This window comes from Solea senegalensis, unplaced genomic scaffold, assembly GCF_019176455.1.
Source record: "Solea senegalensis isolate Sse05_10M unplaced genomic scaffold, IFAPA_SoseM_1 scf7180000014870, whole genome shotgun sequence".
Lineage (NCBI taxonomy): Eukaryota > Metazoa > Chordata > Actinopteri > Pleuronectiformes > Soleidae > Solea > Solea senegalensis.
In genome coordinates this window covers 38,672-66,182 of record NW_025321159.1, presented here as the reverse complement: position 1 = coordinate 66,182, position 27,511 = coordinate 38,672, and the positions used below count along the sequence as shown (strand labels likewise).

General features: G+C 40.8%; 2 protein-coding genes across 4 annotated transcripts; both read right to left on the bottom strand.

The window, feature by feature from the left end:
- Positions 1 to 2,078: 2,078 nt before the first annotated feature.
- LOC122761672 (F-box and WD repeat domain-containing 11-B) lies at positions 2,079 to 18,485 on the bottom strand. Of its 3 annotated transcripts, XM_044016908.1 has the most exons (14): positions 18,344 to 18,485; positions 15,900 to 16,004; positions 13,468 to 13,536; positions 10,189 to 10,408; positions 9,688 to 9,874; positions 9,504 to 9,594; positions 8,939 to 9,076; positions 8,024 to 8,142; positions 5,923 to 6,172; positions 4,970 to 5,088; positions 4,415 to 4,525; positions 4,249 to 4,327; positions 3,552 to 3,716; positions 2,079 to 3,389 (listed from the first exon to the last, which is right to left on the bottom strand). In XM_044016908.1, exons 1-13 carry the CDS (start codon positions 18,380 to 18,382, stop codon positions 3,555 to 3,557), a joined length of 1,689 nt encoding a protein of 562 aa, XP_043872843.1. In that variant the 5' UTR covers positions 18,383 to 18,485; the 3' UTR covers positions 2,079 to 3,389; positions 3,552 to 3,554. The 3 variants fall into 3 exon arrangements, with proteins under 3 accessions (XP_043872843.1, XP_043872844.1, XP_043872845.1); XM_044016909.1 differs by lacking the exon at positions 15,900 to 16,004 and having other exon boundaries at positions 18,344 to 18,484; XM_044016910.1 differs by lacking the exons at positions 15,900 to 16,004; positions 18,344 to 18,485 and adding an exon at positions 17,886 to 18,147.
- A 1,157-nt stretch (positions 18,486 to 19,642) lies between these two features.
- On the bottom strand, positions 19,643 to 26,150 carry LOC122761673 (eukaryotic peptide chain release factor subunit 1). The gene is made up of 11 exons (XM_044016911.1): positions 26,013 to 26,150; positions 25,526 to 25,636; positions 24,203 to 24,378; positions 23,431 to 23,570; positions 23,146 to 23,284; positions 22,846 to 23,036; positions 22,544 to 22,673; positions 22,268 to 22,441; positions 22,109 to 22,173; positions 21,871 to 22,018; positions 19,643 to 20,353 (listed from the first exon to the last, which is right to left on the bottom strand). Exons 2-11 carry the CDS (start codon positions 25,609 to 25,611, stop codon positions 20,271 to 20,273), a joined length of 1,332 nt encoding a protein of 443 aa, XP_043872846.1. The 5' UTR covers positions 25,612 to 25,636; positions 26,013 to 26,150; the 3' UTR covers positions 19,643 to 20,270.
- Positions 26,151 to 27,511: the final 1,361 nt, after the last annotated feature.

Below are 27,511 nucleotides of genomic sequence, written 5' to 3'. Positions count from 1 at the left end.
AGTCATAGTATAGTATGTCGTCGAAAAACAATCAAAAAAGTCATCATATAGTATGTAGTCCAAAATCTGTCAAAAAGTCATAGTATAGTATGTCATCCAAAATTTGACAAAAAAGTCATAGTATGTCGTCCAAAATCACTCCAAAAAGTCATAGTATAGTATGTTGTTCAAAATGTTGAGAACTTTCACAAGTTTGCACAAGACGAGAAACAGGAGAAGGTTTGAAAGAGCTTTATTCCCTATTTAATTCAACAAACAAAAGGTGAGCTGGACAGCTTTAAAAGGCTAATCGCTTCGCTAAACTAGATCTCAAACAAACAATACTATACTATACTACTTGCTTGCCTATAACACCTATAATGAGCACCAGGTGAAAACAATCAGGGAATCAGGCAAGACACAGAACAAGACAGACAAGGTGCTCACAGGAAATAGATAAACCCCTTACCAAAATAAAACAGGAAGTGAAACTGAACTAAAACTAACTAACACAAAATAAAACAGGAAGTGACTCTGAACTAAAACTCACTGACTCGGTTGCTGCTGGTTTCGCTGTTCGAAGTCCCAGATGAGATTCTCATCCAGGATGAAGCTGGCAGGTGCCCATGATTGTCTTCTGGACCGTAGCCTTCACAGTCTACCAGGAATTGACGACCCCGACCTCTTTTCTTGACCTGCCAGGAGTTTTTTCACTGCGTAAACTGGGTCGCCATCAATCATCCTGGAGAGTGGAGGGGGTCTGGATGAGGGAACCAGAGGACTCTTGGTGACCGGCTTGAGTCTACTGACATGGAATGTCAATCAGCCGCCGTTTTCATGCGGCCAGTGCTCCTCGGCTGAGCGGCTGCTCACACACAACCATGCATTACATTACATGTCATTTAGCAGACGCTTTTATCCAAAGCGACTTACAATAAGTTACCATGCCACGCTAAAATGTCATAGTTTAGCATGTTGTCCAAAATTTGACAAAAATGTCAGTCTTGTATGTCGCCCAAAATGAAATTGATGAAAGTGTCATAGCTTAATAAAGGGTTAGATGACAACCATAGCAACGTTTTGATGTAAACATGGTCTGTGTCGGTTGGAAATTGTGGACAGGAGAAGATTGTTTAAAGATTTTTGTGATTATTTTTCTGGATCTCAGCAGTGTGTGTCACTATAGCTCAATGCCCACGCACGCAATACACACTCATTATAAAATCAGAAAACGTCAAAGAAAAGTACAAAACATAATCTGTGATGGTATAAAAACTGTAATATGTATCAAAACGTTGACTTCGTTGAGAAAAGTCCCAAGTCTCGTGACCAGTTTTAAGTTACAATCACGTTTCTCCGTTAAAGTTTGACGACACTGTGCATGGTTTTCCTCTCCTTTTCCCATTCATGTGTATGTGGCGATTTTTGTCGCCATGGTTACTCAAAAGTCTTATAAAAGTCATAGCACACCACTCCCGCACGCTTTAATATAAGATGTGTGGGGGTTTTCTCAAAACTGTGGGAGGAGTTACACGGCGAAAAACGGGAGGAAGAGGAATAATATCAAGCAGAATATGCGCCAAGTACGATTACAATAGATGCTTGAGCTGCAATGCAATTCTAGTGAGAGCCTGGAGTTCTCACTGCCTTGCAGCAGCAGGCACTAATAAACAATCTTTCATCACACTGAAAACAAACCTCTCTGAACAGTGTTAACAGTCTCAAGAAAACAAAACAAACAAAAAACATCACTTTACTGAGAGCAACTGGACTTGCTTCAGTTTTCTTGAAGATGTCCGTGAGGCTTCTTCACTTCTCTTCTCTTTCCCCCGCACAGAGCTTTTAATCACATCTTCACAGTCAACAGTCTTGCCAAGTTCAGCTGCTGAATTTTTGATTTGATCAACTGAGAAAAACATTCAGGAAAAATATACAATAAAGTGCCAGAGAAAGAAAGCTCGACTTGATCTTAAGTGAGCTTAAATCATTTTTCTTAGTCGTCTGATGAACCGACTGAGGTCATGTCAAAGAGGCAGCTTCAGGCATATCCACCCATTCATACACACAGACAAGAACAGACAGACAATTAGACACTCATCCATGTTTCAGTTGGCTCAACACTCCACCACTGTCAAGTACTTTATTCACAATAGGGTCATTTTCTTCTTTAAAAAATCATTTTTAATATACAACACAATTTTTGACAAGACAACTCCGTTTACAGCTAAATTTGAGCTCTTGAATTCCAGCTTCTCTCATATCCAAAGCAAGCACGTAGATGATGGAGGGAGAGAAAGATGGAGTGAAAGGGACAGATGATGAACAAGGGTCAAAGTTAGAAGAAACACAGGAAAAAGACAGTGAGAGAAAGAGAGAGCGGGAGTAGGAGAAAGAGGACTACACTTAGTTTGATGTTGGTACTAAGAACCAAAATACTCAAATAAAATTAGAAAATAACAGTAATAAAAAACAGTAAGAAAGTAAGAGTTAGAGAAAAAAAAAAAGCAGAGGTGCACCGGGATGCTGTATCCAAGGCAACCTCACATGCATGTCAGTCTGTTTGCTGCTTCTGCTCTGTTCTGCCGTTTCACAAGTCCACATACAAACACACTCGATCTTGAGTGTGTGCATCCCCATATTCCAAGCAAGTGTGCATCTCTGGGGTTAGAGCTGAGGGAGCAAATGGGGATAGGGAGGGGGAAGGGGCTGAAAGAGACAGGGAAGGGTGCGAGGGAGTGAGAGGGAGCAGGGGATTCATCCCTGACACACTTTTCCCTCGTTTCACTCTATCTCCAGTCATTCCCTCCTTTTCTAGAGCTGAGTAAAGAGTCTCTGTCTCCCACATCACAGCTCCAGTCACCCTCTGTCCAACTGCGCCACTGTATCTGTGTGTGAACGTGTGTGTGTGTGTGTGTGTCTTATATATGTTCATAAATATGTACCCATAAGCAATTTCAGATCTGTGGGAACCTGTTTTGGCTGGGGATAAAAACTGAGGAGCAGAAGCTGCTTATAGTTCCTATCAAAAGGGCAAAAGGGAACTTTTGACTTATAGATCTATGTTAATACTGTCATTAGTGTACTTTACAAAACATAAATTAATAGTAAAAGGTGAACTTTTTGAGTGAGTTGCATTGCTTCTGTAGTTGGGCATCCTCAAAAGTATTGACCTGTGTGTGTATATGTGGCGTGTCTGTGTGTACATGTCACGGTACTGGCAGGCAATGGGCACGAGCTGTAAGAGTCTGTCAGATTGGGCGGTGAGGGTGAGGTGGCCGGGTCAAGGTAGGAGGTGGACAGAGAGATGACGAGGAGGAAAGAGAAGAGATCGGCTCCTTTCCGTGATGGATGCACCCATCAGCCAGTCAGCCCTGGGCTCCTCCAAGGAAGGGTCCGGTGGACGACGCCACCTGAGGAAAAAGGATGTCCAGTCACACATGATGAACAGACTGAATACTTATTGAATTATTGCAATATAAATGATATATTTACTGCATATCTCTAATGCAGGATTACACGACTACTATGTAGTAAAACCTGCATTAAGTGTGGAGGTCTGAGTGTCTTTGTACCTGCTATCTAGAAATATAGGTGTAAGTGCGGGAGGGAGATCGCCCCTCTGACTGCCCATTGGTTGAGACGTTCAGGAAGTCCCAGATCAGAATGGTGTCGTCATGGGAACTGCTGATGATCTGAAACTCATCAAACTGAAGACGGAACACGCGGCCCGAGTGCTCCTGAAAACACACACACGCACCAAATAAGGGAATTGTGTTCAAATATTACAGACCGAACACGGTGAGTCTTGACACACTGATGTTTGTGATGTCACCACCGAGGCTGGAAATGCAGTGTAAAACATTCACGAGTCGCAGTTGGTGAGCCGGTGAATACAGTTCTGTTTGGCAGCCAGTTTTCACTGTTGAGTTCTGTTTTTACAAGACCACAACCCTCATCCAACACAACAACTACACAACTTTTTAAGACTTTGGGAAATGGTGGACTTCCCCCTCAGGTTCTTATGAAAGGACCTTTGGATTTTAAGTTGGTTTAGCAATTATTATAGAAAATTCACAACTGAGTCTCCCTTTCGCATGTTGTAATGTCAAAATCAAAGATGAAACTAATGTGAAAATCACTTTGTATTTTAAGATATTTTTTTATTATTTACAACTGGAATATTTAAATTTCCTTATTGAAACTGGTTTACAGTACAGATGTACATAAGCGGTTAGCCATGTAGCAACACACTGAATCTATAGTACTCACCACTAGAGTGCGCAGACATAATGTGCTGGCGGGAGCTCGTGGATCAAGGGCTGCCTGCAGGTCCCACACCTTGATCTTACTGTGGAAACGAAAAACACGGGAGGACAGAATGTCAGAATGAAGGAGAGTCTCTGTGAACGAAACAGCGAGAGTTCACAACACTCACCCGTCGTAGGCACCACTGACAATCCTCTTGTTGTCAAAACGAATGCAGCGCACCAACTCCTCGTGACCTTCCAGCACTCGCAAACATGCCCCGCATTCTATGTCCCATAACCTGAAGAGAGAAAAGTCTTTGTAAACAAAACAGCAACAGACAGACCCGACAAAACTTCCATCACTCCTCTAAACAAAGACACTTCACAGACAATGGGATTTGAACATCAATATTAACCTACAAATTAAACATACAGTACTATGAAAAAGTATTAGGGCTCCGCCATCTTTATTGTTTTTCTTTGCAGAGTGTAGGTTACACCAAATACTTGAAACTTTAACCTGTGGAAGCTTTTTGTTTTCCTGAGAAAATCTTTATTTAAAAAAATGCGTACATGTTTCCTGTACTTTCTGGATATGTTCCAATAAGTGACTGATAAATAATTATACTGTATGGTCATTAACGGAGGCTAAAACAACAAAAGTAATGGTGGATAACATTAAAGGCTCTGACATAAACAACTTGGTGGTTGAAATATGCTTCAAGCTGAGGTCACATGCTTACCGGATTGTGTTGTCGGAGGAGCCACTAACCACCAGTCGATCTCTGTATTGTAGACAGGCGATACCCCGCTTATGACCATTTAGAGTGCGAACAAACTCACAGGTGCTGGTGCTCCATACCTTCAGGATGGGGACAAATCAGAAAGCTTAGTCCATGTAGCAGACATCCAATTATTACATATAAACTGATGTTATCAAATCTTCCCCATCTTTCAATGTAACCAAACTATTAAGCTCTATTGCCTGAGGTCATCTACTTTTAAACTGCGTCACACAAATGGGTGAGTGATACAAGACTGATATGATACCTCAGTCCTCAAACAGAGAATTGAATCATAAGCATGTGTTTGCTACCCACAAGTTAGTCAATGAATTCATTTTTTTGGTAAAAAAAAAAAAAAAAAAAAAAAAAAACAAAGAAAAACCAATCAAACATGTTGGCATCAGGCTACATCTGTTGGTTCCCTAACCTCTGACTTGCAGAAGGACACACACACACTGCCTCAATCTGACCCCATGTAAAAGCACACAAACAAATATTCCTGCCTCAGGGAGGTTAGACATTTGCGTGCATGTGGGTGAGAGAGCTGCATTCCAACCAAGTCCAAGACTAAAATTAAGCTTTTTATATTAAAGCAAGTAGGATAATCTCATGACATATTATATAAAAGCACATAGTATATTAGTCCAACAAGCAATCTTTATGCATGTACTTTTAATACTAAAGTACATTTGCTTGTACAATACTTGTACATTTTACTTATATATATCCAGACTTCTACACTATGAAATTGGGTTTTTTTTATTGATGAAATTAATTCCTGAGATGTTTACATTATTAAAAATGTCATATTGTTCCTATAAACTTATGTAAGGTAAATGTGGACAGGGAAATGAACAGAAAAACGATATTATCTTATTTCTCTCAAAATACTAGTTCTCGGCACTTGTTACCTTGATGGTGCGGTCCCCAGAGGCGGAGACGATGTATTTGTCATCAAAGTCGACCACATTGACAGCAGCCCGATGTCCCACCAAGACGCGACGAAGGCTGATGTCAGTGGGCGAGGCCATGTCCCAAACCGCAATTGAGCGGTCCTTGGAGCAGGTGACCATCAAGCCATTAGCGAAGCGCAGGTGAAGAACTGCCTCATTGTGGTGGATGAGTGTATTAAGTACCTCGCCTGTCATTACCTCCCACACCCTGCAGAGGAGATAAACAGGGGTTTGAGACGAGGAGAAGAGTGGAACAATTGACCAAGAGTGGAAAATGACAGGAAAGGAGTGTGTGGGAAAAAAAATGAAATGGGACAGCAGGAAGAATGGTCAAAATGAAATAAAAGAAGATGGAAGGGTGGAAAAGACATGTAGTAGGATAGAAGGGGGAAAAAAACAATGCAGACACATGAGAAAGAATTATGTTTATTAGTTTTACAATGGCACGGGACCAGAATTCTAAAACGTGCAGGCAAGCACACGCACACTTGAAGCTGTGAAGAACACATTACTGAACCAATCTGCTGGACACTGAGAGTCAAACGTAGAATACAGTGGAAAAGGCTGACAGCTAAACCTACAAACAAAGTGCATGTCAAGTAGTTGCTAAGGAAGTGAAGTCACATTTTCCTTGGATACTGCCCAGCAAATACGGCTGAAGTGTGAAGTAATGAGAGAATTAATGTTGAGCTGTGTGCGGTAGCCAAGCAGGTGTCAACATACACACACAAGCCAAAGTCTTTAAATGTGTGCAGGAAAATTTATTCCACTATCTCTGGTAATGACAGTAAATCCAACTCAGGATGAAATAATAAATGTCAGTATTTTATAAAGTATTTTTTTTATTGACTGAGGAGCAACTCTAGATTGGATGGGAACTAATTATAAACTGGGGATGCACCGCAGGCGGTAGAAGGTATTTTGAAAGTGTTTCTTGAATGTGTGGACATTATTTTTATTTATTTTGTGCAAAAAGCTTAAGACGATATAGTATATCATATATGTACTATACTATGTATGGTTGTTGGTGTTAATTTGCACTGGTTTGTAGTAGAATTTTGCATTAAACTAAAAGGTAAGTTTTGAAACATTTTAACAGCTGCTACTGTTTTTGTTCCTAAGAAAACGAGTCATCTCTCCTTACAAACAATGGCAGAGTGAAGCTTTGAACCTTGTGCTCAGTGGATGAACTGATGAGTACATTTTACAGATGCACTCACACACTGACAACTAGGGCTGAATGATTTGGGCACATTGAATTTTTCCTGACAGATTTAATTGGTGATGTCATTTTTCATGTCAAGGTTCAATTCAATTATACTGCAGATTTAAAATGTGACTGAGCTTTACCACACAACGCTATATACATATAAAAACTACTATACTCTGAATAAAAGGAATAAGAACTGTCAAACTGTCAAAAAATATGCCAAAATTACATTTACATTACTGCACAGATAATACAACAATATTTAATCATTTAATGGCAGGCTTTGTGGATTTTGATTTAATTTCTAATTTCTGAAATGCAAACATAATAGTCAAAGTTGCCCATTTGCTTTGTTTTCAGAAATTGTTTCAACAGAATTGCAGGCCGTGAGGATAACTTGTTCTCTTTTGTCTCATCGATGCAATGCAATCGAGTCAGCAGGAATAACGATACTGATGCAAAAGAATTGATTTTCACATAAGACATGGCTTATTCTAAAGTGAAAATAATTAATTGTTGCTTTAATATTGATAGGTATAATTTGTTATAATTCTTCTGAGTATCTGAACTGATTCTCACTTAAACCCAGCCTGAGGTTTGTTCTTAAAATGCCAAGGCTTGACATTTAAAAATGGCATTTTGTGCATAAAAATCTGTGAAAAATATATGCTGTGTAACTAAAAAACTGTGTTACGACCTACAACCTGAAATGAATACAGTTTGGGTTGAGTAGTCTCGATCTCAAATCAAATTTAACATCTATTCATGTCCATGTTTTATTCTTGCTGTTACAGCTTTGGGTCCGACTTCAAAACACAGCATGTTCATGTTGTAACACAAGTGTCGTACCTGACGGTTGAGTCAGAAGACCCGGTGACGATAACCCTCTCGTCATACTGGAGACACAACACTGAGCCTGTGTGACCGGTCAGTATCTTCAGACACTCCAGACTCTGCTTATCCCAGATCTATGGGGAGTAAAGACAGAGTATGAGGACGAGAAGAAGGGAAGATGAGTGAAACAGAGGGTGGTATTTACAGAAGAGCATGCAGAAAAAATAAAAGGGCTTGAAAAGGTTGTGGATCTGGGTCATGCTAAGAATGGCCTATTCTTACAACAGTGTTCATGCCCCATTTCCCCATTGCTGTGCGGAGCTTTGTGTGCACGCAAAACGGCCATTCAGCTCTTCGCTGGGTGAGCATCAGCCTTCTACAGAATAAGACAAATCTGCTCTTCTCCTCCCTTCCTCTTCATCATCTTCTATGTTCCCAGACAGATAAGTGGAACACACAGTGGTCTAGAGCTGAGCCCTTTAAATCTGTAATTCACTTGTGTTATGTCTCAGTGTCTGCTGGTTTAGCTCAGCGATAGAGACAATAAGATGATAAGCCCCCCCGAGCCAGAAGAAAAATTCAATTCATAAATACACATGCACAGGTTGGAAGAAAACCACCACACACAGAGCACACTTGTGTTTCACCCAGCCAATGTTTTGGCTCTCTCCACTACTGGTGCTTAAATGCACAAATGGATCAATTTTAATTACTTCTACAGGTCAGTTTGTACACTTTTTTCCACTATCTCAGCAGCAGGAAACTGGCATCACAGTTTCTTTCAGTCTTACATCTTTGGACAAAATTAGGATATCATTTAAACTCTAATATGCAAAGGTATCAGCGTGGTGGTGGCAGAGATTACATTAAAAGAGGCAGTGCCATCAGAATTTTGACCTCAGATTGCCCAAAACAGTTAAGTACACCTACCTTGATGGAATTATCCCTAAGGCCACTGATGATCTTGTCATCGTCGTACTGGAGACAGTAAACCCCTTTGCTGTTTTCTGAGCGACACTGAATCCTCTGCAAGTTGTGTCTGCCACATCGCCAATTAGCCTCAATAGTCTGGAGGAAGAGAGAGAGACAGTGAGAAAGACAAAAACAGGAGACATCCAGAGACAAGAAAGCAGCACTGTTTTTTAATATATTTGAACATAGCATTAACAAAGGTTCAGTAAAGTAAGATGTGAAATGTGGCAGTGATTTTCTGTGTATGAAGGTTGTCCAGGCTTACATATTTAAAACACTAATGCATTTCTTGTTAGCCTTACACTTAAGGCAAGTTTGTCTTTGAAAAAGCAAAGTGAATGTGAATGATGCGTATACTATAAATCCCAAATCAGAGTGCTGCTGTGCCACTTCAATCAGTACAGAAAATAACTACTATAATAATGAAAGTTATGCTTATTTGTTATGGCACATAACACAACGTAACTTAAAAACTAACAAAAAACACATCCACTCTGTTGTAGTTTGTAGTTTAATTTCTTACCTCTATGTCTTGGATGATCTTGGGATAAAGTGAGTGATAGTAGGAGTTAGGTGGGACTTCTGATGTGCGGTTCTTGAATAGGTATTTCTCCCTGAGGGAAAAAGAATACGTGTTGACTGCTTTGTTCCACTGGGATCAACAAAATCCTTTTTATCCATGCCACCTTCTCTGTGTAAAGTCTTACCACTGGTGTCTCTCAGAGAGGCCTTTCCAGAGCGGGTCGGTGCGGACCATGCGTTCAATGAGCTTCTTCCAAAGCATACCCTCAGAGATGACTCTCTGCCATTCCTTACACACCAGCTCTGCCGAGCACAGCGAGCGTGCATCCAGAAAAGACAGGATGTTCTCTGCTATGTGATCCAAGCCTTGAGCTAAAAGGGAGGGAGCAGAGTTAATGTTTGTCCGAAAACAAATACAATTTTATCTGATCTGTTTTCCATGTTTACTTCCCCCAAAATAATCCTCAATTTATTGTTTCTGTTTAATTAAGACAATGTACTTTATTTTTTGTGTATTAGATGAGGGCCCCATTCAACCAAAACAAAACTGACCAACTTCCATTACCTTTAGATGTACAGAAATAAAAGGGAAGATATTCCATTGCCTTTTTCCATGAAACAATGCCATTAATGAAAATCTTATACTATAATCTTAAGTTGTTTACAATAATTGTGAGTATTTGTACCTGGCAGCGCAGTGATAAAGTCCCTCTGCAGCATGGGTTTGAGGTAGGAGTTGATGTGGCCATGCTGATAGTGGCACATACGGGAGATCAGGCGCTCAACAAACTCCACCTGGTCAGCCTCTGACCACTGGTCAAACAGTGCAATGCAATGTTCCTTCTCCTTTTCATAGTTTCCCTCTGATGGACGCTTGCGGGACCCCACAACAGGACCATTACTAAGCTGTGAAGATCAAAAGCACATATAGATGTGAAACTCTTTCTCAATTAATCTTTCTAAATAAATCGTCAACTATTTTGATACTTGACTAATCGGTTTGAGGATATTTTCCATTATTAAACCCAGTTCTCTTTATCATCTTATTAAATGTGGATATTTTCTGCTTTCGTTGCTTTATAAAACAAAGAAATCATTAAAACTTAATCATTTGATTTGTGGACAAAGTATGACATTTGACAACATCATCATTTCCATGTCAGGGTAACACTGATCAATTTTAAAATGTGACATTTTCTGACATTTTATGGACCAAACGAATACTTAATTAAATCAAGAAAATAATTGACAGATTGCTCGATCACGAAAATAATCGTTAGTTGCAACACGAGCCACAGGTATATATTAATAAGATATATAAAACACACAGTATAAGAGCTGTAACAATTATTCGATCAAATGATTATTAATCAATTACTAAATTAATCGTCAACTATTTTGATAATTGATTGAAGCTTTTTTTCCATTCGATTTCTGATTGTTTCAGCTCCTTAAATGTGAATATTTACTGGTTTGTTTGCTCCACATAACAAAGAAATCATTAAAACTGACTCATTTTGGTTTGTGGACAAAAACAAGACATTTAAGCACTCTTCTATTCTCATGGTATAACACTAACATTTACCCCTGTACCCATGCTCAACATGTGATTTCTGCAAACAGAGAACACACTGGATAGTGATGTCATAATGATACTTGAAATATGCAGATTCAGTGCAGTTATTGCTAAACAATGGAATTAAAGTTCAGAATAACAGAATAATTCAACAATTGACAACAGTTCTTCAGTTTCTGAGGTGAGAGTGTTTGATTGAAACTCGTACAGTTTTTGTCAATGTCTTTGGTGAGCCAGATATTTAGGAATTTGCATTTCTCAGGCATCACATAATTTGCCCTCTCTTGCTTAACGTCACTCGTTCATTGTTCTGCATGGAATCTCTCGTCAATGGCGGAGAGACACTGTACAGTGCCCACAACACTGATAGTAATTACAACTTGAGGTTTGTGTTCTGCGTAGGCCTAGTCTATGTACATCAAGCAATGCAGCACACATTAAAAAGTAGGTGGCGCCATGACACACAAGGGCACATCAGTGGTGGGGGACATTTGCCTAAATATCAAAGTTCAAACAAACAAAGTTCTTTTTAGCACTTTCAAAGAGCCATGTCTATTAATGAGTTTGGATTTTTTTTCCAAACTCAAAAACCATGGGAACCCTGTGTAAATACTGCCAATTCACAGGATCTTATTTTAACAGTACTGCTTAGCAAAGGCTGCATGTAAGGTTTACTGCCATATCATATGACAGCGGCAGCCTCCACAGCATCTTGGAGATGCAAGAGACTCCACCCTACGCAGATTGAAACGCCCGGCATTGGTGGAGAGGCGTAATGGACAACGTTACCGAAATTCTCCGTAAGCTGACTCAAAAATATCTGTGGCCCCTTAAAATGTGTTTTCTGTGAAAATATACCAATCGGATTGTGCTTCACCACATGTATTCACAACTGGTATCAACATGCGTCTCCCCCCTCACCCTCTGTGCGCCGCCATAACAACAGCAACGTTCGCCGCATGTGAAGTAGGTATTGTATGGACTCCTCTTTGACAAGCGGAAACCCAACAAAAGCAGAGGAGAATGCACAGTTTTGTCACCAATGTCACGTTAGCTGACAAGTGCATCTGCTCCACTCAGTTGTGGGTGGAGTGGAGACGCATCGCATTTACACTTCTGTTCAATCTGGTCAAAATGCGCCTCGGACCACCTTCCGAGGTGGTTAAGCAGATTGAATAACAATCCATCCTTGCAAGGATTTACAACTGTATTTACAAGTGGTCAGGCACTATCCGATTGCAATCCGATCACAGAAAACGCATTTTAATGCCAGGTGTAAGGGCGGCCTGTGTGTGCCAGAGACATACGAGCACTGAGCATGTGTTCTTATCCACGGGTAATAATGCAAATAAAAAGGGAGCCACACTCGATACAAATCAGGTTGTTATCAGTTCTCTGTATGTAGCATAGGTTAAAAAAACATTTGTGGTGTATGAGAAGAGTGTGGGAGAGTCATTATAAATTAGTTAAAAAAGGGACAGCCATACATCAAAACAACGCCAAAATCGACTCTGCACACGAGAGATAGCAATGCAGCAGAGTGAATGTGTGTGTGTGTATGTTCATACGAGTGATCGAGTGAGAGAAGGAGGGGCGCTCTGAGTGTGTGTCTGGTAACCTAACTATATACAGTCTTGTCTTGAGAGGTGTTTTCTACTAAGGTGGTGGAGTAATATGTTAATTTCAGCAATTGCTACCACAGTTACTTCTTCAGCTAAGCCCGATGCGTGTGTGTGGTGCAGCAGTGAAAGGGGACCCCATTGAACAGTGTTTTGCTGCGCCATGTTTCGTTTTTCATATACCAGTCTTGCAATATATGATAAATCATAAATAAATTTTAAAAATACCAGTTTTCGGAACAAACTAGTAAACGGCCCAGCACTAGACTGAAACATAATGCGATTTCTACTGGGCCCTTTAACAGTCTATGTAAAGGATCAAGAAGGGTCATATATTGTTGCAGAATGGATTAAATTTCATAGCTACGGGCAGAGTTAATTCTTGTTAAACCACTAGGAGCCTGCAGTGGCAAGGGTGTGTGTGGGAATAAGAGGGGAAAAAAGGTATATAGTTGTATACTTGAACAAAGGCATGAAGATGACCAGGATAAAACATACTGTCTGGATATTATAACCCGTGCCAAACGTTATAATTTCATTAAATTATAACAGTTTTAACAAAACTTAATTATTAGTGAGGCCTATGCAACTTTTAGACTTTATAAAACCAACCAGAAATGTTCCTATGTAGGAGATTAAGTCAACATTACACATTTAGGGTTATTAATTCTTAAGAAATCTCACTTCTTCAACAAACAGTGTTCATAGACGCATCAACACTTCATCTACCCACCAACACCAACCCCAGATTCTCGTACACACACACACACCTTGAGAACTGTGTTCTTCTTTGGCGACAAATCGTCCACAAGGTTCTGTGACTCCATCCCTGATGTGTTCTGCAAAAAAGGAAAAAAACAAAGAAATGGTGCAGCTTAGTATTTCAGTCTCTGACTCTGCATTAAAGGCACTCTGAGAGCCAGGTCAGGAGTGTAGATAGCGCTGGACACATGAGTGCCACAATGACAGCCAAGGAAGGGTAGCTATTATGACTTCTGAGGCGTGAACGCACAAACACTCGTGCATTAACATATGGAGTGGAAAAAACTGAGCACTGCAACAACAACAAAAAAACTATCTGCTTGTTTGATGTGAGCTATGCAGTCTGGACAGGAAATTAAACTGGATCTTGGTTATGTCACTGGCAGAAGCTCAGACATGACTGTAATGAAACTCAAATCAGATAATGGCCTTACCATTATCTGACTTGAGTTTCTGACCATAGACAGAAAAAAAAAACATTTGTCCAGTTCATAATAACACCGTTATCATCAGTGGAATATATTGTATGACTCAGATAGTTATGTCACACAAACCTTTTTGAAAGTCAGTTGGTAGGGGAGAAACATTGCATTGTTACATTTATGGTTTCAAATAAACACCACTGATGGAAATTGGGCATCTTAAAAGGTCCTTGCTGTCAACAGATTTCAGTTATCCTTGAAGATTAATCACATTTCACTTTTATAGCCCATATTGACAAATCACAAGGGGCCCAATAGAGCTCAGCAATCTATAAAGGACTGTTGACGGGAGAGAGAAAACTAGCACAATGACAAAATATTTAAACATTTATGAGCTGTGCTATTAAGGTGAGGATGCTAACAGCAAACAACCTAGTCTTGTCAAACTGGCATGTACCTGAATTATGAAGGCTTTTAAATACATAAACTGCAAACATCTCAAGAGATGACCTTGTCAGTTTTAACTACATGTACATGAGAAAGCACACCTAAAGGGGAGTACTGTATAAGGGACACACAATATTATCCGCAACATATCTCTATTAGCCGACACTGGCTTTAAATGTGTTATTAGATGATCTGCGAACAACAAGATCCACCAATATGCCTATTGACTAAAACAGTAGGCTGAATAGGCTTCTACCTCCTTGACTTCTATACTGGTGCCCTCTTCAACTAGTGTTTTTATTTTACAGGGTTAAGATAATTGAGTATGAGGATGAAAAACACGACGTTTATTTCACAACAGAAGACATTAAATGATCTCAGTTTGAGGCAGGGGAAAAAATCTAAATATAACGTATCAGTTATCGGCCCAAGCACCACCGACATATCACGATATTGGATATCGGCAGCCCAAAGTCGTCTGTCCCTATATTAATAATTTGCAAATTCATTCCTGAGTCTTTCTCCAAACAATGCATACTCACTGATCCCAGTTATATGCACCAACTAATTGGGGGAATGGGACACACAAGGCATTTATTATGGTTATGACCAATGCTACTGCAGGTCTGTGTGATGGCCAGTTCTTTAAAATGGCTATATGAAGAACCTTGAATAGAGGGTTGCCTGGCTATATATAGAGTAAAACTTATTTCACATTTCTCCAGAGCCTCAATATCAGCTTTTGGTGATCTATACCTACGGCCTATTTAACAAAACGTGACTTATTTTGATATCTAACTCAATCATCTTTAGAGCAGAGTAGCAGATGTCCCAGCTTCCAGCTAGAAGAACACAGTAGTGGTTGCCACTAAAACATCCACACAAAACAAAAAAAATGGTTGTGTACCAAGATGAAAGCAGACAATACAAGAAGCCAGCTTGCTGGTGGTGTTGATCATGCAGAGTAGAAGATAGGGAAGGAGAAAAAACAGACCAGTTTTGACCAGGCAGGCAGGCAAGCAAGCATGAAGCCTCTCAGAGCTTGAAGGAAGACCCCCCACCTCGGCCCTCACACCTCCAGGTAGAAGGGGAGAAAATGTTACTCCTTAATGTAAGGTTATTTTCTGGTTCCCCTTGCATCCTTCATCCTCTCACAAAGTACTAATACAGTTATTTGCTATTCCAATTTGTGTTTGCAGAAGGGCCCAGTTTCTTTCACAGGGCTCTCTTTGACTGTAAGTGTGCAGTGGCATAATTAATTTGAAAGAAGTGTAATTCATCATTATTGAAAAGAAGCCAATTTCATTTTGTATAGGTAAAACTCAGTTTCATGAAGAGCAAGTTGGGGGAAGCACCAAAGAAGTGCCTAACAGCAATGTGCTTCCAACAGGGAGGAAAGGACAACATAAGGTGAGGAGGTGGGAAGGTGAGGAGCAATGAGTAGATGCTATCTGCACCAAGGTGGTATGAGGAATTGTGAGGCATGGATGAAAAAAAGTAAAGGGTGAGGAGATGGTAAGGGGGAAGGGAGAGGAGGAAGAGAAGCAGAATTAAGAGGAGAGAGGCAGAACCTGGTTGTGAGCCCGGGTGGAGGGGATGCTCTGCAGGCACCTGAGTGCACACAAACTCTCAGCCACCGAGGAGCAGCCCAGCCAGAGAGAGCGAGGCACAGAGCACTGTGTGAAAGAGAGAGAGGAAGGGGGAAGGGAGGAGGAGAACGAAGTGGGCAGGGCGAGGGAGGACGAGAAAGGGAAGAGCAAAAGACCAGAGATGGGAAGTAAAGAAAAGAGGAGAGGTGTTTATGAAGGACATTGGGAGAAGGAAAGCAAAGGAGACGTGTGAATGGGTGGATCAATGAATGGAAAGATGAATGAAAGTGGTGGGGAGTTGATGAAGAAAACACAAGTGTAGGAAAATGTAAGAATCCAAAAAATGATGTGCATGTAAATAAAAGGGTTAGGTTTGAAATTGAGAGGAGGTGATTGTGTTATTATCAAAGGTGAAGAGAGAAATAGAAGGGAGGAGGTGGGGGATAGTAAGGGGAAAAATCAGTATTAGAGCTACACACACATTAGCACAGTGAGCGCAGGAACACACACCCCTTCACACACAATATACAGACTGATAAACATACACACAGAAGCGTTATTAGACATGAACTGAGGGGGGATAGGTAGAGGAGAGGGAGGGGCAATGGGATTAATTGTCAATTACAGCCACTTTTGTTTTGACAGCCGTCCAACCCACTGTTCTGCCATCCCCTCTCTCATGAGTGGTTAATGAATAACACTGGGACAAAAAACAAATTAAATATAAAGACACAACCAAGACAAATAAATAGCTTTTTTAGTATGTCTGTAAGATTAAGGACATCAAAACCTGCAGGTATGTCCATCCTCATATTTGCTTAGTTTGAACATATATATTATCATTCTTTGGAGAACTAAAAACAAAGATGAGGTGCAGCATTGAAAAAGACAATGTGGAGAATGCAGTATGTACTCTTTACATACTATATGGGCACAAATGCTCTGTAATTGCGTCAATGTTTTCAAGTATGTGGCCATTAACGCGCTTATTTAATAATTTCAATTTAAAGTACAAAATAAAGCTCAACTGAAGATTTAACAACCTGTGCATCTCCTAGATCTCCCCAAAACAGCTCCTCAAAACTTAGGTATACGGTAGATAGGTGTAATCTACTGGAAGTCGCAAAGACTAATTTATCCATATCTCATACGAAGATTGAATTCATCTTGGGGTGTATAAACGTCTGTATTAAGAAGGCACTGGGCGAACTGTTAAGTTAACTATGGCACATCGCTGTTTCCTGCGATACGCCTCGTGTATATCATGTATTAAACAGCTCAGGATATTTTCCACGCGTATGTTGGCGTCATAAATCCGCATGACAATACTATCTATTTGTCAACGAAACGGAAGGATGTTCGGTACTTCTTAGGTGGAGTGATCACGTTGTTGTCTTTGATATCCTCAATCTACGTATACGTTCATAGACAAAACACGGTGCTACATAATAACTGACGTCTTCTTTATGACCACTTTAATCTCGCAATCATGTATGTTAGCGTTCTAAGAAGGCTAACGTTAGCCTAATCTCTTAATTATGAATGTTAGCTTTTAGAAGGCTAACATTAGCCTAGCTGATTAGCTTATCAAGATAACTACTCAATTCACGTTGAACCTGTGACTTTGTGACCACATCTGACTCCATAAGGGCAAACACGTCGTTCTAATAACAACAAACGTTTCTTGTAACCACAATAGTTCTATCACCCCGACCATTTGACTGATTTTGGAATGTAAATGCCTGCCAATACACCTAGCATTTCAACATGCTAACTATACAGCTAAATGCTACCTCGCTCGTGAGAATGAAAAGGCAATACACTTCCTTCTACGCACTTAAAAAATATAAACACAGGAGCAGCACAATGCTACGATACTAACTACACCCCATTACGTCGTGGAAACATACTGTTACATACATGTCACTACGTAGATTGTCCTCACATTAACTAGAGAATATAACATACCCGTGAATTTACGTAGTTCGTCGCCTTCGAACCAGCGTTAGCTGGATGGCTAAGTATCAGACAGGGCCCAGTCAAAGTGGCGCAGCGTCACCGCAGTGAACGCTATACCGAGAGCCCTTGGCTGTCTTCGACCAACGGCTGTACATAAACCTTTACATTTCCCCGCCATATACCAATTTAACCTGTGCTGCGTGCATCATGTTTTACATTTGTCGGATGTATCACATAGGTCTTTCTTAGCTAAACAACTTGTACGCGGAGCGTTCTTAACAAAAATGTATCGACAATTTCAGGCCCTCCCTCTGATTTCTGGTTCCCCCTCCTTTCTCCTCCACCTCTCCCAACAAGCCTCCTCAGCCCGTCCCTGCCGTCGAATCGAGCCTCGCCGCTTCCTTCACATTTAAGAATAGTCCCGAGACTTTCGGGTGTTCGGGGTGTCACGTCGAAACGATTCTTACCATCAGTTCCAACGTTTTGTCCTCCATCTCCGGCTCCATATTGACGATCCCCCCGAAACTAGCTCTGAAAATGGAAACCCAGCCCTGCGTCGGCGGCCCGCAAATGCAGAGACGTCATTCACTTCGCTCAACCACACAGCTTCGGTAGGGCAGTGTCAAAGGGTGGGTGGGGGGATGGGGACGCCCATGCTATGAGAACGGCACGCTGATTGGACGAATTTTGTCAAAAGGAGGGTCGTTTCGCTGCTTAGCTCTTTAATGATTGGTTCACCGTGCTACCAAGGCTTCCCCGGTGACTCCCCCAAACAAAAGGGCAAATGGATGAAGATGCTGTTGCTATCCTGAAGAGGAATACATAAGGCAAAATCAATCATCCGCATAGCTTTGGTCGGGGATGCAGCGGGATGTTATTAATTTGATTAATCTTGCAACATTGTAAGGGTAAGTGGTGAACAAATACAAGGATATAAAGTTGAGTTTCTCAATTGTTCTGTGTTGCACTGTGAAATACAATTTTGGAGGTGTGAGTGTCTGTACATTTCCTTATAGCTGCAAATTTTAGTAAATCCACACAGGATCAAGCATGGTTGAAATTAATACAACTGAATAACAAGAGGGATGATTTCATGTAAGAGAAAAAAAGTTACCTGTACAACTTCACTAAGTAAGATCCAGAACTTCCACTGGAGATTGACTGAAGTATGTAACTTCCGGGCCTAGTAATCTAGACAAAAATGCTTACACATCCAGAGAGCATGACAGAAACATGGCTAAATTAAATGGCTGTCCAAATTACTCACATCTTAGAATATTTGAATTTGTACTTTCACTCTAGATGATGTGTTGCTTATTATGTAATTTATTCTCATCTTTGAGCCCATTTCTAGATGAAAGCAAATCAAAATTGGTTTCAAGATTACCTAGAAATATTACATTTAAACTATAGCCACAAGAAAGCATTAATACTGATTTTGAAGTGATTAAACATGAATTTACAAAAAGTACTCAATTGAAATCTGTTGATTGGATCAAACACTTGTGATGGCAATTTTACATAAACACATATCAAGGACAATATCTTTACCAAAGTCCTTTTGTCACTGAATCCTGTAATTGAAAATTGAGTATTGTCATGAGGATATAGAGCCTCATTAATCCCTTAAAAGCAGTCATGCATAAGTATCACTGACACAGGACTATCACAACTTATTATTTTGTAAGGATGACAAAGAACTCAGACTTTTCAGGAACAAAAAGACAAGCACGTGGTTGAGACCACAGCAGATGAGGAGGTAGACATGGTTTTCAGCAGTTCAAATTTAATACTTTGTCCCCCTTTCTCTACAGAAACCCAGGTAAAAAAAATCCCCCACTCTCATAAAATACAACAGCAGCAGTTACCAGTAAAAAAATGAAATGCAAAAAAAGAGAGAGAAAGCATAGAAGAGAGAGGAAGGATGGGGGGATTATGAGGCAAGAAAGGAAAATATATTTTCTATATTTGAGGAGTCAGCCCAAAGTTCATCTTCAGACTGGGTTAGGGGCGAGGAAGCTGGGAACTTGCTGTTGTGTTCATTCAAAATGGAGGGGAGGAGGAAAAGAACAAAAATGAGTCAAGTCCAATCCAACTAGGGGAAGGAACCAGCACTCTAAGGCAGGGATTTATTCAGGAAGGGTTTTCTTCCCTCTCTGGATGAAAGAAAATCTCACTCCTCTTCAGCCTGTATGATTTTTGTCATGTGTACAGATGAAATGTATGTGCAAGTTTGTGTATGCAACAGGTAAGTTGGAAGGTGTGTCTGTCATATATATGGTCAACACGGATGCACCTCTCACTTGCTGCAAGAGAGGTGGCATTTTTCTTTCCTTATTTCTTCATTCATTCCTTTGCTTTGCTTTTTTTCTCCCAATGTCAGTCCCCGACTACCTAGTAGTCATCCAAATCAAAGAACTCATCGTCCTCTCCTTGATACTCCATGCCCTGGAAATCCACCCTGTACCGTAAGATACCTGCGAAACACAAAGATGATAGATTAACAAGAGCAAAGAAGATGGCCAGCGAGTCTATGTCACGTTCAGCTAGATAGTGGTAGCATGAAAGGAAAAATGTGTGTTAGGATAAAAACCTCAGAGTGTGGCTTAGGTCGGATTTTTCTGTCTCAACCTGACCGAGAGAATATTGACAGAACCCAACTGGCATCCCATAATTTTGATCTGAACCCGACATGCTTTATTTCTGGGAGCCAGACAGACCTGCGTCAGCTTACATTCAGTAAGCTCCAGATCCAGTAATCATTTCAGAACCTTTGTCCTAACCCGGCACCTTGGGCTGGGCTGCTGCAATTCTCATCTCACCATGGAGGGAGTATTTCAATAATTGGTTGTTCAATTGGTTTACTTTAAGAATTGTAAAAATTGCAAATATAACTTATTCACTGTAGTAGTGATGTTCACAATTATGACGCATACAAGATGAACACACTCTCTGAAGGACATGCACAAGCACACCGAGTCACTTATTAAGGAAGACCATATAAGAGCTTTAAATGATAACATGAATTCACTTTACCAGCATGTCCTAAAAAGGGAGGACAATATACATGGACAAGTACAGCACCACAAAACTATGAATGTGTTCTTTCAAAAACGAAGGACAAGAGGGAACAGAACGGAGCAGTCAGTGTCCTCTTTTGTAATCAGAAAACACAAGTTGCATACGTACAGATACAAATTGCTTTAGCATTTGGCCAAGTCCATATCTTCCATCTTATTACTCTGCTGTGGCTAAGGTCGTGTGGTACCAACAACTTGTTCAGAGTGGTCTGAAATGGCATATTTTAAGTGGAACTGATCATAGCCATTAACCTCCATGTATAGTTTAAATCCTTCCGTTCCGGGAGACAAATCAATGATTATTAACAGCAAGGGACATACTTGTAAAGTTACCGCCAGGGCTAATAATGTATTCATTGTTACTCATCTCAGTATTAATTCAAATTAGGTAGAGCTCCTGGAATATGGTTTCCTGCGAGACATACACAAGTATTTCTTGTATGTTTTCTAATTTAGTGCATGCCTGCGGTTTGCCTCTTAGTTATTTTTATATATGAATAGGCCGGTGCTGCAGATCACCATATCTGTAAGAGGCAATTCTTTGTTTTTATGAAGTGGAATATGATAGGATCTCTGATATCTGTTGTGGATTTTAAATTTACAAAGCATAAGGCCCCCTCATGAATTCCCAGAGTCAAGCTCTGCCCGGGACCAACCTTGTGTGACTGAAAATTAGAACATGTGCTTACTACACTGCATAAGAGGCAGGTAAAAGCAGTTGTAATGTAACATTAATATTGTGAACACAGCCTCTGCTGAACGACGAATACCTGAGGATACAAGGAGGCTGACCTCTCCAAGGCACAGACCAAACTTAATAAGGAAAACAAAAACCATTACGTAATACATATTCTCCATTATGATTAACATATGCTCAGCAGCATAACCCTTGTAGCAAAAAAGTATGTGCTCACCCCCGATGCCTCCAAAGCCCTTGACGAACTGGGACCCTTCCTGGCTCTTGTCTGTGACTATCTCCAGTGTGGCTCCAAATTTCTTGTAGTTGTTGGCAAACCATTCGAGCAGTGGCATGCTCTCAATCAGCTCATGTTCTTGCCCCGTCTAAAAAAGATCAGAGACAGAAACACATGGGATGACCACAATCGGTCTTATTTAAATCCCAGGGACCCTGGTCATTTTTATAGGGCCTACCTCCTTGTCTGTGAAGTGAGACTTGTCTTTCTCCTGCTCTGGCGTTAAGTACAAAGTCTTCTCATCTGAAAATCCAAGGTGGAACAGAAATATTATAGCACTGCCATCACTTGCACCCATCAGTAATGGCAGATTTAATACATGTGGTGGTTTGTATACCGTTCTCTGCTCCATTGCTCTCAGCCCCATGGACACGTAGAATATATCGCATGGTGTCTAAGTTCTCATAGACTATGAGGATCTCTACGGCTCCCATTTCCAAGGCTTTGAGTGTGTCCTCCACACCAAAACAGTACTTCCCCGTGTCCTGACTGATCTCATCAAAGTACCGCCCTAAAAAAGAGGTACAGCCATTATGAAAACTTCAACCACAAACAGGCTTCTTTTCCATTAGCTCTTGCTGGTAACATGTGTATTTGATGTGTCATAACTCACCTATGAGCTTCTTCTCCTGGATGAACTTGACATTGGAGAGAACCTCTGCTGAGAGTTCAATAGCCTGGTTGAAACCATTCTCTCCTCCATAGGAGATATCCACCAGCTTCAGAACCTTGGCTTGTAACCTCTGTAGAAAAAAAACACAGAAAAGAACAAAATGAAAAAAAACATTTGAGATAAAAGTATAGAACAATAAAATATTAACAGACATTGAACTTAATTTATTCACTGGTATTTAGTCGGGAACATATGATGTAATAAATACTATATTGGTACTTTTTGTCAGGACACAGACTTACTGGGTCAAACATGTCTGACTGGCTAAGCTCTGTCTTGAAGTCAGCTGAACCAGCCAAAACCATTCCTGCCACATTGACTTTGTCGTTGGACACAAAGAGCTGGACAGCTGTCTCGGCCACTTTTCTCACATAGTTGTGTCTCTTCTCCATTCTCAGACGAGCAAAACGCAGAGCAGACTGCCCTCCTCTGCCTGAAAGATAAACAGTAAAATACACTTTTTAGAATGCTTCTCCAAGGGCAAAAATCAATCATCACCATTTTGCCATTTGGTATTTATACATTTTCCTAATGTACAGTACCGTGCTTCTTGGGTAGGTCCACAGTGAATTTGTGCAACACCTCCCTGGTGTTGCCCTGCAGGGTGCCAAACAGTGCCCCACTGCCGTCGATCACAATAAAGCCAAACTTACTATCGTCAGAGAGCAAGGCTGTCAATGCCTGGAGAGTGAGCAAAAAAAGCATAAAATGTGACGATACATGACAATGTGACGGAAATATGCAAGACTCTAAAAAACAATGTTCAACCCTGACAATATACAACAAAAAAAGTATATTACATGCAGACAAAGAGCACCAACTCTCACCTCAGTGTGGAACTTGTTGTCACAGAGGTACAGGGATGTGTTGATTGGCTTAAAAGGCTCAAAGTCGATATTGACTTTCTTCTCCTTGCCTTCCTCTGTCACAATCGTGCCACAGTACACGACCAAACCATTGGGTGGCACTGGAATAAAATATTAATAATTTTAAGGAAAAGGGTGAAACAGATTACACAAATAAAGCTTTGTACAGACACACAATGTGCAATTTCTGCAGGAAAGGGCTGAGGGGGCATGCCGTCCCATATGTAGGGGTGCTGTGTACAGCATCATCAACTTCTGTTGCTCATGATATGGTGAATGCACCGACACTGCACCAACCACTGCTTGGCTAAAGCTATCTGTAAAAATTAACATTTTACTTTATCAAGTGTCGCCATACAACATACACCATAATTATACAGCCAATGGTAATAACAATAATGTCCCCTTTCCCCGAGCACCATTTTCACAAATCTGAAAATTTGGTAGTGTTTCCATCCTGTTGCATAGTGAACATCCAGGGCAAAGGTCAGTTATTTTGACCATTTTTAGTGTTCTATTAACGAAAACTTAAAACGTTGCATATTGGCGTGCCTGTCAGTGTAATGTCAGTTAGGCAGTCAAAATATCAAGTGGGATTATGAAAGATTGCCAAAACTTAAACTGACACAATATATTTTAATGCCATATCCACCATCTGGCACCAGTTACAACTCTCCTGTTGTTGTGTCTTCGATTTGTAATTTCTAATTTGGGGTTTCCTTGTGACACATACCCTTATTGTAGAGTTTTAGTCTTTGTTGTACAGAGGTGATGGCCCCAAGTACAGAGAGCCTGTTGACTCGGCTCTTGATGTTGGAGGCAGTGCCAAACTCATCAGCCAACATTTTGGCCACTCTGGATATCTGGTCCTTAGGAGGGATGATTAGTGAGATCATACTGGTGCCATTACTATAAGAGAGAGAGAAAAAATATGTCAACATACATACATAATAACAATAACAATTAGGGTCAATCTGAAAATTATATTTAAGTGATGAAAGACTACCTATAGTCAACTTCTATCCATCTATTTTTATAGCTTTCAAGGTAACTTCACCTATTCTATTCGCTGATTTTATCAACACACAACTTAAAGATATTATCTTGACAAGTTGTTAACTGTGGAGGGACAACCAGAGCAAAGGGTAGATTCATAGTAAATAATATCTGCCCTTGAAACCAAGGACTGCTGTGTTTCAGTCGCTCACCTTCACACTGTTGCCCTCCATTCACTACCTTTTAAAAACAATGCATTCCCCTGCGAATGAAAAGACAACAAGCACGCAGGCGGCGGTGGCAGCAGCTGGGTGAATATAGGGCAAACGGTCATCAATGTGTGATATAGCAGAGGACAGCAAATTCTGCGCATTACAAGACGACAAGCTGTCGCAGCGCAAGCTACAAGCCAATGTAGCAGCGCCCACGTTTCACATATCGTCTTCGTTAACTTAGCAAGACCAGAGTCCCATTAGCCAACAACTGATCTGGGTTTCTGACCAAGTGACCATTTCGATACTACCAAATGTTAATGTACCACGAGGTAAAACTCCTGGCTTAGCGATATAATTGAGACGATTGTTCATACAATCGTCATGTGTAAAACGATCATACAGACGCTTATGAAAACGTGAAATACATCTGTAGCATGTACAATGCAACTATAAGCTAGCCGGCCTATTTTCCATACAACATGCTTTCACGACACCGATGGAGGCCTCTTTACAGAGATGACGTCTATTAGCGGGTCCCATTAGCAATGCAGCTAACGTTAACCAACTTTAAAACATATGAATGGGACAACACACACAACATTGACACCGACAGCAGACGCACCAAAGGGCATATTCTTAATAATTCACACAACGTCCCCATTCTCCAAACAGGCTCAATGTGGCAGCAGTTAGCGTGTAGCAATTAGCAAGCTAAGTTAAGCTAACCACTCCCAGATTCGGCCCCACTTCTTCGATCTCCAGCTGTTGCGGCGGTCCACATTCACACCACCATCCAGAGGCAAACCGACCGCTGAATTCACACACAGCTTTATTCGATTCCTTACCCACGGGCAGCCTCCAAACTTTTGATTAGCTTCTTGATTTTCCATATCTCCACGTTCCTGTCTGCCGCGCTGGGGTCGTCCGCCATCTTTCTGCTGTAAAAGCTTCAGCACCTGATAATACACAAAAAGAGGACTAAAGCACAAGCAATAAACAGTTCAAGAACCAGAGTATCACATATTCACAGTCTCAGACAAATGGAATACGCGTCCTAACTTGCTGCGCCGGGTACCTCTCCAAGTTGTGGCACGGTGTCCGTTAAGGCACCTGACCAGTACTGGCAGCAGCACTGACCGTTAGGGAAGTGCCTTTCCCGGCCTCACTCTTTCAGTACAGTGCGCGGAGAAATACAGGGCCTACAGTCTGCCAGGCCCTAGCGTCCACCTTGTTCTTATCTAATACGACCTACTTTCCCCCTTTCTCCTGAAAACTTATGAAAACCAACTGCCAGCTTTTCACACGTCGTTATTGAAGAGGCTGGTACGGTACCTGCCTCGGACAACGCCGCTCCGCTTTCGATCTGCTGCGCTACGTCGAATCGGTTGTCCGAGGAATGACGTTGCCTTCCCAACCGGTGTCTCTATCCTCCACACGCTGCGCGTGGTGCTATCGGCGGGGCTCACATGTGGGAGGTGGTTAGAGCTGTGGCGTTCACTTCCTGGAAACCACATAGAAACCAATGGGATTTCTTAGCCAGTGTGACAATCATAAAGACTTAATAACAATTGGACGGAAGCTAAAGCATTGCTGATGCTGGGCGGGCATCATTGGTGATCAGACACTCAGACTTTAGTTGAAATAGCTGGTTGTTCAAAGCGCACTGTTTTGCTGTCACTACTATTTTAGATTATATTATTATACAGACTTATACATTTCTTATATGGCGCAGTACCCGCTTTGATTGACTAAGCATCAGGGCACATTGCCTTGCACATTCTCTCTTTATTGGCACTTCTGTCTTCAGATATATCTGTCGTATTTCTACCAATATCCTTTGTATTTCTATTCCAAATAATTTCAAAGTAGGCACTGCACACACCTACCAAGTTTAAATACTGTCAAGTGAACAGTTCAACAAGATCATGGCCCCCGTAAAGCAAGACCCATGCCTAAAGTACAAAACGCTTATTCTAAGGATATGAAAAGCAAACAAGCTTTGATTTTTAATGCAATTATGCCGCCACACAAACATACTTATTGTAGAGTGTTTATTTCACAACATGACACTGCCCTTTTCCCTTTCCTCTTTTCCTTCTTGTTCATCACACAGATGACACTGTTTTATGGCAGTGAATATTAGTAATTCCTCACAACTACCTTTTCCTTTGTTCAAAGTCATCAGAGAATTTGTGGCTTTGACAGGCAGCACAGTTAGACGAGGCACATGTCAAAGCCATCAAGACGCCTGTCAAGTGACCCGGACAGATAAACAGATGTTCCTTAAATTAATAGAGAGATAGTAATTATTTTTAAGAGAATAGGGAGAAGAACAATTGGATTAAGAACTTCAATGAGAAATGTACATATTTATTGTGAAGTGTGACATCTGCTGGCCACTGTGGAAAAGTTGCTACATAAATCCCAACCACAACTATGTACATCACCTGCTGTCACTTATCCCACAACAATTACATCTTTTGCTTTCTAGCCAGGAATGTGGTACTGTGGTCAGTTGCACATGTCTGCAATATCATTATGTGAAATTCCCTTTGATTTCTCTTTCAGAAAATAACCAAACCACATATAATGCTATAGACAAAGCCCACACAGAGCACCAAGGCCACTCAGTTCCTGTATCGAGATAAAAAAAAAATTACCATTTGAATTCTGAAATATTATGCTCCCCCAGTGCAATCTGCTGCTTCACAAAGCAGTAATAAACTATAATGACTGTTGGATTGTATTTATGCTGCTTTACACTACAGTTTTGCCATTCACCCATTCACACCCATTCACTCACACTTTCATACAGTGCATCTATGTGCAAT